This window comes from Rhinoraja longicauda, chromosome 8 (assembly GCF_053455715.1).
Source record: "Rhinoraja longicauda isolate Sanriku21f chromosome 8, sRhiLon1.1, whole genome shotgun sequence".
Lineage (NCBI taxonomy): Eukaryota > Metazoa > Chordata > Chondrichthyes > Rajiformes > Arhynchobatidae > Rhinoraja > Rhinoraja longicauda.
This window is the reverse complement of record NC_135960.1, coordinates 43,893,930-43,906,783: the sequence shown is the minus strand read 5'-3', so window position 1 is coordinate 43,906,783 and position 12,854 is coordinate 43,893,930. Positions and strand designations below refer to the sequence as shown.

The 12,854-nt window shown below is 42.3% G+C and overlaps 1 protein-coding gene across 7 annotated transcripts in view; it reads left to right on the top strand.

Moving 5' to 3' along the window:
* LOC144595905 (sodium channel protein type 2 subunit alpha-like) overlaps window positions 1-12,854 on the top strand; it is a 114,465-nt gene that overhangs the window by 86,800 nt on the left and 14,811 nt on the right. For all 7 annotated transcript variants that reach the window (XM_078403790.1, XM_078403792.1, XM_078403794.1 and 4 more), the window contains exons 19-23: window positions 1,847-2,001; window positions 2,720-2,893; window positions 3,285-3,407; window positions 7,800-8,072; window positions 12,178-12,231. In XM_078403790.1, coding sequence (XP_078259916.1) covers window positions 1,847-2,001; window positions 2,720-2,893; window positions 3,285-3,407; window positions 7,800-8,072; window positions 12,178-12,231 — 779 coding nt within the window. The remainder of the gene's footprint in view (window positions 1-1,846; window positions 2,002-2,719; window positions 2,894-3,284; window positions 3,408-7,799; window positions 8,073-12,177; window positions 12,232-12,854) is intronic.

Below are 12,854 nucleotides of genomic sequence, written 5' to 3'. Positions count from 1 at the left end.
AAGCTGACTGATGATTTGACAGTTGTTTACTATTAAAATCACAGGAGTGTAACTTTAAATTTAAAGGCATTTCATAACATCGCTCCATCATTCTGTTCCTTAACTTGCTTCACAAAACATCCTGTTTAGCCGCGTAATTGTCATTATGTTTTTAATCTAAATGTTGGTATCTGACTCAACATCATGGTTCAATTAATGCTTTTATTTGTTACCTGATTATCAAGGGAAATGTTTAATCATTCTGCCTATTTGTAATTGCAAAGATTACGGCAGAATAGGGTGGCGACAATGCTGGCTCTCAGTATTCCTTGAAGCTAAGATGCTGTGCCTGTTCATGTCACCACTTATATATTCTAGTTGACCTACTTTTAGGAGCAATACAGAATGTGTCATTTTCCATAGTGCCTCACAATAATTTGCAGTGAACAAAATTAGTGCTTTTAAAATACTGACTACATTTGCAAAGATGGAGCTTCACGTATTAAAAATGTAAACATAGGACATAGAACAGTGCAGCGAAGGAACGGACTCTTCGGCCTACAATGTTTGCTCAAAAAATGGAGACGATTGCTGAATCCCCAACGACAAACCATGTTGAAATACCTGTACAATCTAACAAGGATTTCAGAGCCGTTTTCAGAACTCTGCGCATCAGCCTTTTGAGGGGTGATATTTGGAGTTTTTTTTGTATGTCTGAATTATCTGGGTAGTTTTAGATCATCAGAGATATAAGTTGGTCATTTGGAACAGACCTCATTCGGGGAGCCATTTTCTTTGTATGTTGCCTTGAGGCTTTTACTGTGCTTGCTTTGACTGAATAATCGGAAACCAGATGAATAACCGGAATGAACCGGAACATTTGATCCGAAAGCAGCATGTTAGCTACGGGAGGTAGCTAGACATTGGAAGGGTGGAATGCAGTGAAAACATTCTTTCATTTTTAAACAACTATTTTGAGTTTTGAGTTTGTGTTTAGTTTATTATCACGTGTACCGAGATACAGTGAAAACCTTTTGTTGCGTGCTAACCAGTCAGCGGAAAGACAATACATGATTACAATTGAGCCATCTACAGTGTACAGATATAGGATAAAGTGAAGAACACAAATGACGTTTAGTGCAAGATAAAGCCAGTAAAGTCCAATCGAAGATACTCTGAGGGTCACCAGAGGTAGATAATAGTTCAGGACTGCTCTCTCGTTGTTGCTAGGATGGTTCAGATGCTTTACATCCTATTTGTCTCTTTGCTTTCAACTGCAAAAAAGCCCATTTATTTTAGGTTATAGAATAAAGCAGCCTTCTATCACATTTCTATACTTTTTATTTAAACATAAATAGTTTCATCCTTCAAAAATAGAAATAACCTAATTTAGATATTGCTATTATTTTTAAAAATTCAACAAGTTTAGAGATGCAGCATGGAAACAAGGTCTTCGGCCCACCTAGTCCACACCGACCATCACTCCCTTCACACTAGGGGCAATTTACAGAGGACCAATTAACCTGCAAATCTGCACATCTTTGGGATGTGGGAGGAAACCGGCGCACCCAGAGGAGACCCACACAGTCACAGGGAGAACGTGCAAACTCCACGCAGACAGCATGCCAGAAAATGGTGTAGGTTTCCATTTTGGTTAAGAAGCTGTTCCTGGCTCTGATGGTGCATGCTTTCAAGCTTCTGTATCTTATGCCTGATGGGAGCAAGGAGAAGGAGGGATGACTGGGGTGGGACAAGTATTTGATTTTCCTGGCTGCTTTTCTGAGGCATTGTCACAAAAAATATTGGATTGAGAGATTGCTGTGCTTCTGACATGCCCGTTGTTCACATTTTTCCTCGTCTTTCACAGGTTGTGTAAGAAAATTCCCATTTTGCTATGTCAACATAGAGGAGGACCCTGGCAAGTCGTGGTGGAATCTCCGAAAGACTTGCTACAAAATAGTGGAACACAATTGGTTTGAGACATTCATTATCTTCATGATTCTTCTGAGCAGCGGGGCATTGGTAAGAATGTTTTTACCTTTCTCATTTTTTTTTACATTTAGCATTTTACCCTGTTTGTGCATGTTACAGATGTGGCATTTTTGAAAATAAGTAAACTAAAACTGTGCACTGTCTACTGAGGATCGAGGATTCTTGCCCCTTCTAACTTGCTCGTTCAATCCATCAAAGTAGAACTGGTAGTGCAGACAGCATGAGCTGTAAGTTGTGCAATAGATTAAAATCACTTCATCTCAATTAAGTTTAGTTTAGAGATACAGCATAGAAGCAGGCCCTTCAGCCAACCGAGTCCATGCAGACCATTGATTACGGGTTCACATTAGTTCTATGTTGTTCACTTTCTCACCCATTCCCTACACTCTTCGGCAATTTACAGAGGGCCAATTAACCTATAAAACCGCAAGTCTTTGGGATGTGGGAGGAAACTGGAGCACTCGGAGGAAACCCACGCGGTCACAGCGAAAACATGCAAACTCCACACAGACAGCACCCAGGGTCAGGATCAAACCTGGGTCTCTGGTGCTGTGAGGCAGCGGCTCTACCAGCTGCACAACTGTTGTTGTAAAACCTTGTAATCCCAAACTAACATACCGCATACCAAAACAGAGGGTGGTTTGGTGGATGTAGCAAAAAGGTAAGAATAGGTATGAAATCTGATGTGAAAACCTATATTAACCCTTGTTAGGATGCCTTCATTTTTAGGAATATTTTCTTTTTTTAGGCTTTTGAAGATATTTATGTCGAACAGCGGAAAAACATCAAATCAATGCTAGAATATGCAGATAAAATCTTCACCTATATTTTCATTCTGGAAATGTTGCTGAAGTGGGTGGCGTATGGCTTTGTGAAGTATTTCACCAATGCATGGTGTTGGCTGGATTTCCTCATTGTTGATGTAAGTATTCTAGATAATCCTTTATTTTCTGATAATCCATGTTTTGACAAACACACATACAAGTATATAATGTATGTGTGTGTGTGTATATATATATATATATATATATATATATATATATATATATATATATGTGTGTGTGTTTGTGTGTGTACACACACACACACACACACACACACACACACACACACACACACACACACACACACACACAATGGACAGATAGACAAATCAAATGGTAAAATGTTACTTGCCAATAATCAGCCTGTATCTCCATGTTGTCTTAGTGTCATTGCTTGCAGTTACAGAGTGCTTATCTTGCTAATTCATGATATTGTGGCACACATTACTTTACTTACATGGGATATTTCCTTTTCCCTTTATGGTCTAGGTGTCTTTAGTGAGCCTCGTAGCCAATGCCTTGGGGTATTCGGAACTTGGGGCCATTAAGTCCCTCAGAACGCTGAGAGCCTTGAGGCCTTTGAGAGCACTGTCACGCTTTGAAGGCATGAGGGTAAGATACCAACTCAACACATCCATGGATGTCAGATGCATTTAGATCCGAACAAACAAATCTCGTAGGAATGACTTACATAAGTGGCTCTTTCACAATGTACACACTATCCTAAGTAAAACTGAATTTGAACACCTCAAGAAATACCCATACTTTAAGAGTATTAGAATGCAAACAATTCTCTCATGGCCTGTTATTTGGCAAAGTCTTTTCATTCGTGTGTTCCCAAATATTTTTTGCGATGTTTGGAGAAATGCTTAAGTAGATTTTGGTTTGAACACTAGCAAGGGTTGTGCTAACCTTTGTATTATGTTGCAAGAGGGTTGGATTCAGGAGGAATAAATCTTGTTGGGATTTTATCGGACTTTGCGTAGAGCTCGGCGAGATTACAATGTGCAGAACTAGTGTGAACCGGTGATCAATGGTCAGCGTAATGGTCATTGGGCCAAAGGGCCTGTTTCTATGCTGTGCCTCTAAAAGTAAACAAAAACAAAAAAAGTAAATGACAGGGTCCTGGAAAGTCTTGTAGTACACATATCTAGAAGTACAAGTACATATTTCCTACTAATTGTGAAGCAGATAGGTGTTGAAGAAGGCCTACGGCATGTTTGCTTTCATTGGTCAGGGCCTTAAATATTAGCATTGAGAGTAGTGTACAAAATCATGAGAGGTATACATCGGGTAAACGCATAGTCTCTTGCCTAGAATAGGGGAATCAAGAACCAAAGGACATAGGGTTAAGGTGAGGTGGGAAAGATTTAATAGGAACCTGAGGGGTAATTTGTTTACACAAAGGGTGGTGAGTGTATGGAATGAGCTGCTGGAGGAGGTAGTTGAGGCAGATACTATCGCAATTTTTAAGAAACATTTGGACAGGTAGTTGGACAGAGCAGGTTCAGAGGGATATGGGCTAAATGCAGACAAGGTGGGACTAATGTTGATGGGATATGGTGGTCAGTGTGGCCAGGTTGGGCCGAAGGACCTGGTTCCATGCTGTATGACTACATGACTCTATATTCTAACTGTACAAGTCTTTGGTGAAACCACACTTGGAATATTTTGTGTAGTTCGGGTCATCGAGACACAGGAAGGATGTCAAGGGGGGATCTGAAGGAAATCTACATTGGCCAGGAAATAGTGTTCGGTAAACTGTTGTGACTGAAGGCAGGTTAATCCCCAGGGCCTGATGGTCTGCATCCCAGAGTACCCAAGGAGGTGGCTCAAGAAATCGTGAATGCATTGGTGATCATTTTCCAAGGTTCTATAGGATCAGTTCCTGTGGACTGGAGGGGAGCCAATGTAACTCAATTTTTTAAGAAAGGAGGGAAAAAGAAAACAGGGAATTATAGACCAGTTAGCCTTAAATCAGTAGTGGGGAAGACGCTTGAGTCGACTATTAAAGATGTAATAGCAGCGCATTTGGAAAGCAGTGACAGGATCGGTCAAAGTCAGCATGGATTTATGAAGAGGAAATCATGCTTGACTAATCTTCTGGAATTTTTTGAGGATGTAACAAGTAGAATGGATAAGGGAGAGCCAGTGGATGTGGTGTATCCGGACTTTAAAAAAGCCTTTGACAAGGTCCCAGACAAGAGATCAGTGTGCAAAATTAGAGCACATGGTATTGGGGGTAGGGTATTGACATGGTCAGAGGAAGTAAAGAGTAGGAATTAGCGGGTCCCTTTCAGCATGGCAGGCAGTGACTAGTGGGGTGGTAAATAACTGAGGTCCCAGCAAGGCTCGGTGCTGGGACATCAGTTATTTACAATATATATTAACGATTTAGACAAAGGAATTAAGTGTAAAATCTTCAAGTTTGCGGATGACACGAAGCTGGGTGGCAGTGTGAGCTGCAATGAGGATGCTATGAGGCTGCATGGTGACTTAGATAGGTTGGGTGAGTGGGCAGATACATGGCAGATGCAGTATAATGTGGATAAATGTGAGGTTATCCACTTTTGTGGCAAGAACAAGAAGGCAGATTATTATAGAAACATATAATATTCTTAAGGGATTGGACAGGCTAGATGCAGAAAAATGTTCCCGATGTTGGGGGAGTCCAGAACCAGGGGTCACAGTTTAAGAATAAGTTGTAAGCCATTTAGGACTGAGATAAGGAAAAACTTTTTCACCCAGATTGGTGAATCTGTGGAATTCTCTGCCACAGGGTGCAGTGGAGGCTAATTCACTGGATGTATTCAAGAGAGAGTTAGATATAGCTCTTAGACCTATCAGAATCAAGGGATATGGGGGAAAGCAAGAATGGGGTACTGATTTTGGATGATTAGCCATGATCATATTGAATGGCGGTGCTGGCTCGAGGGGCCGAATGGCCTACTCCTGCACCTATTCTCTGTTTCTATGTTTCTATGTCATTAAGCTGGAAAGGGTGCAGAGAAGATTCATGAGGATGTCACCAGGACTGGAGAGTTTGAATTATAAGGGTAGGTTGAAATTTCCTTTACCTGGAGCATAGAAGTCTGAGAAGTGATTTAAAGAGATGTATAAAATAATGTGTGCCTTAAATAAGGTGATGGTTTTAGTATTTTTTAACATGATGAGCATTTGACAGCACTAGGCCTGTTTAGAAAGATGAGAGGGGACCACATTGAAACTTACTGGGTAGTGAAAGGCCTGGATTGAGTGAATGTGGAGAGGATGTTATCACTAGTGGGAGAGTCTAGGACCAGAGGGCACAAGCCTCAGAATAAAAGGACGTACTTTTAGAAAGGAGGATGGTGAATCTGTGGAATTGCCACAGACGGCTGTGGAGGCCGTCATTGGGTATTTTAAAATCAGAGATTGACAGATTCTTGATGATTAAGGGTGTCAAAGGTACAGGGAGTAGGCAGGAGATTGGGGTTGACAGGGAAAGATAGATCAGCCACGATTGAATGGCAGAGTAGACTCGATGGGCCGAATGGCCTAATTGTGCTCCTTGCACTTATGAACATGAACCTTTCCCTCGGGTAGTGAAGTGTAATACTAGATAGCATAGATGTGAGGTGAGAGGGAAAACATCTAAAAGGGACCCGAGAGGCAGATTGGTATAAGGAAAGAGGAACCTGCAGAGGCAGGTACGATTACAATGTTTCAAAGGCATTTGGACACGTACATGGATAGGAATAGTTTAGAGGGATACAGGTCAAAAACTGGCCAATGGACTAGCTGGAAAGACCTCTTTGTCAGCATGGATGAGTTGGGTGTAGGGCCTGTTTCCTTGCCATAGCTTCATCATTAGCTTCACACATGCTATCTCATCTTCCAAACCAAGACCAACCATTGTTTGATTTCATTTTCCAGCTTTACAATATATTGTCACCAGTTATGATTTGCAATTTTTGTATTTCATTTATAATTTTGCTTTTTTTTCTCCTTAGCAGTAATCAAATTCTGTGACAGCTTCGGTCCGCCACAAGGTTTTTTTCTTTATTTTGCTTTTCAATACATGCATTACTGTTTGCCCAAATAGCTCTGAAAAATTACTTTACATTGTTTTCTTCACTTTATTTGTAATAATTTTATCTCTTAATTTTCATAGTCAATTTAATCATCATTGAATTATTGTTTAGGTGTACTGTAGACGGCTTGATTGTACTCATGTATAGTCTTTTGTTTGACTGGATAGCACGCAACAAAAACACATATGCATGTGACAATAATAAACCAAGCCAAACTGAACTAAACTATTTTATTTTGGCTGTTTGCATAAATTGCTAGTATCAGGCTTCTGAACGGTCCTCCCAGAAACTAGGGTACTGTCCGATTCACCTCTACCCCATTGCAGACATTAGATGTCTCTGGAACTGATGCGCTACAATGCTGAGAACTGTATTCTGCACTCTGTATCTTCCCCGTTACTCTACCTATTGTACGAGTTTGACTTGATTGTATTTATATATAGTATTACCTGATTGGATAGCATGCAAAACAAACCTCTTCACTGTACCTCGTACATGTGACTATAATCAACCTAAATCTAAATTACACCAGGCAGTGAGTATTTTTTTTTTTTTAAGTTGGCAAGATGGCACAGTAACGCAGCAGGTAAAGCTGCTGCATCACAGCGCTGGAGACCCGGCTTCGTCCTGACCTCGGGTGCTGTCTGTATTTGGAGTTTGCACATTTTCCCTGTGACCACATGCATTTCCTCCAGGTGCTCCTGTTTCCTCCCACATCCCAAAGACGGGCGGGTTTGTAGGTTAATCGGGCTATATACATTCCCCCTAGTGTGTAGGGAGTGGAAGAGAAAGTGGGATAACATAGAACTTGTGTGAATGGGTGATAGATGGTCGGCGTGGGCACAGAGGGCTGAAGAGCCTATTTCCCTGCTGTGTTTTTGAAAGTAAACTAAAGACGAAGCAGCTTTCTGATATATGTTTTGATGTTTAGGTGGTTGTCAATGCTCTCCTTGGTGCCATCCCTTCCATCATGAACGTGCTGCTGGTTTGCCTGATATTCTGGCTTATCTTCAGTATCATGGGCGTGAATCTGTTTGCTGGAAAGTATTACCATTGTATCAACACGACGGACGGGACTCGATTCCCCATTCATGTCGTTGACAACAGGACGGAATGCATTCAACTCAATGAGAGCGCTCGGTGGAAAAACGTAAAAATCAACTTTGACAACGTTGGGCTCGGCTACCTTGCTTTACTGCAAGTGGTAAGTTAACTGCTAGCTGGTGAAATAGTCTGAAAGAATAAATGACAGTCAGAACTTCCCCAGCATGGAGTTGTCAAAGTTTGGAGGGTGTAGCTTTAAAGGGAGAAGGCCAAAATATAAAGGTGATAAATTAGACAGTCATAACTGTTTTCCCCGGGGTGAAAATGTCAAATTCTAGAGGGCGGTGCTTTAAGGTGATAAGATCAAGGTTTAAATGTCATGTGCCAGGCAAGTATATAAAATGATGAGAGGCATAGATAGGGTGGATGGACAGAACCTTTTTTCCAGGGAAGAAATGCAGAGCCTAGAGGGCATATCTTAAAGATGAGAGGGGTAAAGTTTATCTGGAACATCGGAGGTTGAGGGAAGACTTGATAGAAGTATATAAAATTATGACCAGCATAGACAGGGTAGAAAGTCAGAACCTTTTTCCCCAGGGTGAAAATGTCCAACACTAGAGGACACTGCTTTAATGTGAACGGGCAAAGTTTAAGGGAGATGTGTGGGGCAAATATTTTACACAGAGGGTGGTGGGTGCCAGGAACATGTTGCCACTGGTGGTGGTGGAGGCAGATACAATTGTAGAGTTTAAGAGTCTTTTAGATAGGCATGTGGATATGCAGGTATGCAGGGAATAAGGGATATGGATCACATGCAGGCTGAGGAGATTAGTTTAGCTTGGCATCATGTTTGGCACAGACATCACCACCCTCTGGCTAAAGAGATTCCTCATCATCTCCTTTCGAAAGGTATGTCCTTCTATTCTGAGGCTGTGCACTCAGGTCCGAGACAATCCCACTACTATAAACGTCCTCTCTGCATCCACTCTATCCAAGCCTTTCATTATTTGGGAGGTTTCAATGACATTCTCCCTTCATCCTTCTAAACTCAAGTGAGGACAAGCACAGAGGTATCTAAAATAATAAAATGGCAGATGTTGAGTATCGAGTACAACCCATTGCAATAAATGCAAGCCTACGTCATTTGCAGCTTGCAGAGTTGAAGAGAGTACAGGGTGAGGGAGAAGATTGTTTGGAGGAGGACCAGGTAAAAGAATATTATCATCTTCCATTGTCCTACCACCAGGTATTTCAAGTTGGCCACAACAGTCTTCTCCATTTGGGTCAGGCCAGAAAGGTGGACTCGACCCCAGTCTGCCCAGATACCTCTGCCTCCAGTTCATGTCATTATTAGCATACGATGAGCACTTGACAGCACTGGGCCTCTACTCGCTGGAGTTTAGAAGGTTGTGGGGGGGACCTCATTGAAACTTGCAGAATAATGAAAGGCATAGATAGAGTGGATGTGGAAAGGATATTTCCACTGGTGGAAGGGTCCAGGATCAGCGGTCATAGCCTCAGAATTAAAAGGTGCTCCTTTAGAAAGGAGGTGAGGAGGAACTTCTTTAGAGGGTAGTTAATCTGTGGAACTAATTGCCACAGAGGGCTGCGGAGGCCAAGTCAGTGGATATTTTTAAGGCAGAGTTAGACAAATTCTTGATTAGAATGGGTGTCAAGGGTTACGTGCAGAAGGCAGGAAAATTGGATTAGGGGGCAGAGATCAGCCATGATTGAGTGGCGGAGTAAACTCGATGGACTAAATGGCCTAGTTCGAGTCCTATAACTTGTGAACATGATAGGAGCAGAATTAGTCCATTCGGCCCATCAAGTCTACACCATTCAATTATGGCTGATCAAAGTTGTTCCCCACTTTGTCCTGGATGAGAAGGACTCCTGTCTACCAATGCAATTGGGTGTGAGATCCGGCCATCGTTGACGAATAGATGGCCATGAGAGTGATTTGTGAAATGTAGGCGTGGGGTTTGCAGCAATGAGAGTGAAATGGAGCATGTGAATGCCAGGAATGAGTCATCGCATCATTGAAATCCACACAGCAATCTGAAGCCATTTAGCCCATGGTCTCCATGACAACAGGAGGTGGTGTTTGCTGATAATGATGAGTACCTGATGCAATGAACAGTCTTGGGTGACGGAGAACAGGGAGACTGCAGTTGCTGGAATCTGGAGAAAAACACAAAGAACATGTCTTTGTGAATACTGCGTCTACTTCCTAATCCACACCCACTACTTATGTGTAGGAAGGAACTGCTGATGCTGGTTTATACCTAAGATAGGTATAAAGTGCCTAGTCACGTAGGTACCTATCTTAGGTACAAAGTCACTTAGCAGGTCAGGCAGCATGTCTGGAGACAAGGAATAGGTGACGTTTCAGGTAGAAAGCCATCATCAGACTCCGACCCGAAACATCACCTACTCCTTGTCTCCAGAGGTGCTGCCTGACTCGCTGAGTTACCCTATCATTTTGTATCTACCTTTTCTCTACCTCTTATTTCCTCTCACTATACTTCCTACGCCACTTCCTATTTCCACTCGCTACGGGTTAGCCACATAGCAGACGTGTTTGCAGGGTCCATAGAATTCTGCCCCCACAATATCAATCTAACCTCTCAGAGGCAGCACAGTAAATAGTGGCACTCGATGATGTATCGGTGAGCAATACTTGGCACAGAGTGCCTATGACTAGTCAATAGATAATGCCTGCTTCTAGTGGAGGAAGGAACTGCAGTTAGTGGTCTGAACTAAAATTGACTTGACTTGACTTGACTTGACTCTCCCCCACCCTAGTTGTCCAGCCAGTTCCACGGTTCACATCCTTGTATCCCTCTCGTTATCACACACCTTCTCCAGCCAACAATGGGCCATTATAGGCTCCATCTTCCCCGAGGTCATCTGTTGCCGGCCCTGATTTGTTCCAGACTTTTCCTGCCTAAAGTTTATTTCCCCCCGCTCCCTCCCCATCTTTACTTTCAGTCTGAAGAAGGGTTCCAAAAAGTCACTTATTTTTTTTCTCCTGAGATGCCGCGTGACCCACTAAGTTACTCCAGCATTTTATCTCCATGCCTAATTAGATCAAATTAATGATGGCGTAATGCCCAGAGTTGTTGGGATCTTAACCCCAGGGTAAACAACTTGCAAGACCACGAAGAAATCAGTAATGTGGCGTTTCATCGAATGACTTGGCATGCTACACTGTTGATCTCCCTTGGGAAATATGTTCCTGAAATCTGGTGCAGATGTAAGGAAGCAAATGCTAACCACAAGACTCAGCAACAAACTTGAATACATCCTCTTAAGTGATGAATAATACGCTTCTATGCTCATTTAAATTGGCCTATTCATAGGCTTTAAACAGCATTTTGATATTGTCTTAACACCCGGAATATATAGCTGCAGAATTGAATGATGTTTGGATTCAAATAGAGACACAAAATGCTGGAGTAACTCAACGGGTCAGGCAGCATCTCTGGAGAACGTGGAGATAGGTGGCGTTTCGGGTCGGAACCTTTCTTTAGACTTTTTCCATTACAGGAAGGATGTGGAGGTTTTGGAGAGAATGTACAAGAGGTTTACCAGAATGATTCCTGGATCAGAGGGTATTGGCTACAGGGATCCATCTTCAGACTGATTGTGGTGGTGGAGAGGAAAGCTGGAAAAGAGGTGGAGGCAGGACAAAGCCTGGCAACTGATAGGTGGATACAGCTGAGGGAGGCTTTCATTGGAAGATGGTTGAGCAAAGGCCAGAGATGAAAAGACAAAAGATATGAGACAAGGCTAGAAGAGGTGTAAATTGTGAATCCAGAGGAAAGAATATAGGTCGAAGAGTAGGGGTAGGGAGAGAAATGGATGCAAGTCCAGATGCGGTACCGAGGGGAAAAAGAGGGGGATATTTGTAGGTTAGTTACCTAAAATTGGAGAATTCAAAGTTCATACCATTGGGCTGTAAACTATCCAAGCGGAATATGAGGTCCTCTAATTTGTGTGTGGCCTCACTCTGGCAATGGAGGAGGCTCAGGACAGAAAGGTTAGTGTGGGAATGGGAAAAGGAGTTAAAGCAGCATCTGCAGTTCCTTGCTTCTACTTAGTATTTAACCATGTTACTTTAGACATATATCAGTTTGCTGTGTTGATCTTAAAATGAAACTTTTTAAATTTAAGTGAAAGTATTAGACTTGCTAATCTAGATTGTGCAATTAAATCTTGGTTTCTACACCAATGCCAATTATTTGTTTGTTTTCTTTACATAGGCAACATTTAAAGGCTGGACGGATATCATGTATGCTGCTATTGACTCAAGAAAGGTAAGTGTACACTCATCAGATTAGCAAGTTATTGATGTGTAGGAAAGAACTGCAGATGTTGGTTTAAATCGAAGGTAGACACAAAATACTAGAGTAACTCAGCGAGACAGGCAGCATCTCTGGAGAGAAGGAATGAGTGACGTTTCAGGTCGAGACCCTTCTTCAGACTCAATGGGTGACAATGGGAAACGTCACCCATTCCTTCTCTCCAGAGATGCTGCCTGTCCCGCTGAGCTATTCCAGCATTTTGTGTCTACCAGCAAGTTATTGATGTTCGGTCTCCAAGTTGAAATATAGCTTGAACACGGATTTTCCAGCAACTGATGGTTCGGCCACCCCTATATTACGGACAAAACTACAAGAGCTTAGTTGAAATTCTGTGAGTGGTCACAGATGGCATTACGATTGGTAAGTGCTCTTTCCCGTCGTGTCCCTCCGTCATGGAAAGAATCAACTATGCTCTCACGATAGACACAAAATGCTGGAGTAACTCAGCGGGGCAGGCAGCATCTCTGAATAAAAGGAATGGGTGATGTTTCGGGTCGAGACCCTTCTTCAGACTGAGAGGCAGAGGAGAGGGAGACACAGAGATATGGAAGAGTAAGGTGTGAAAACAAGACATC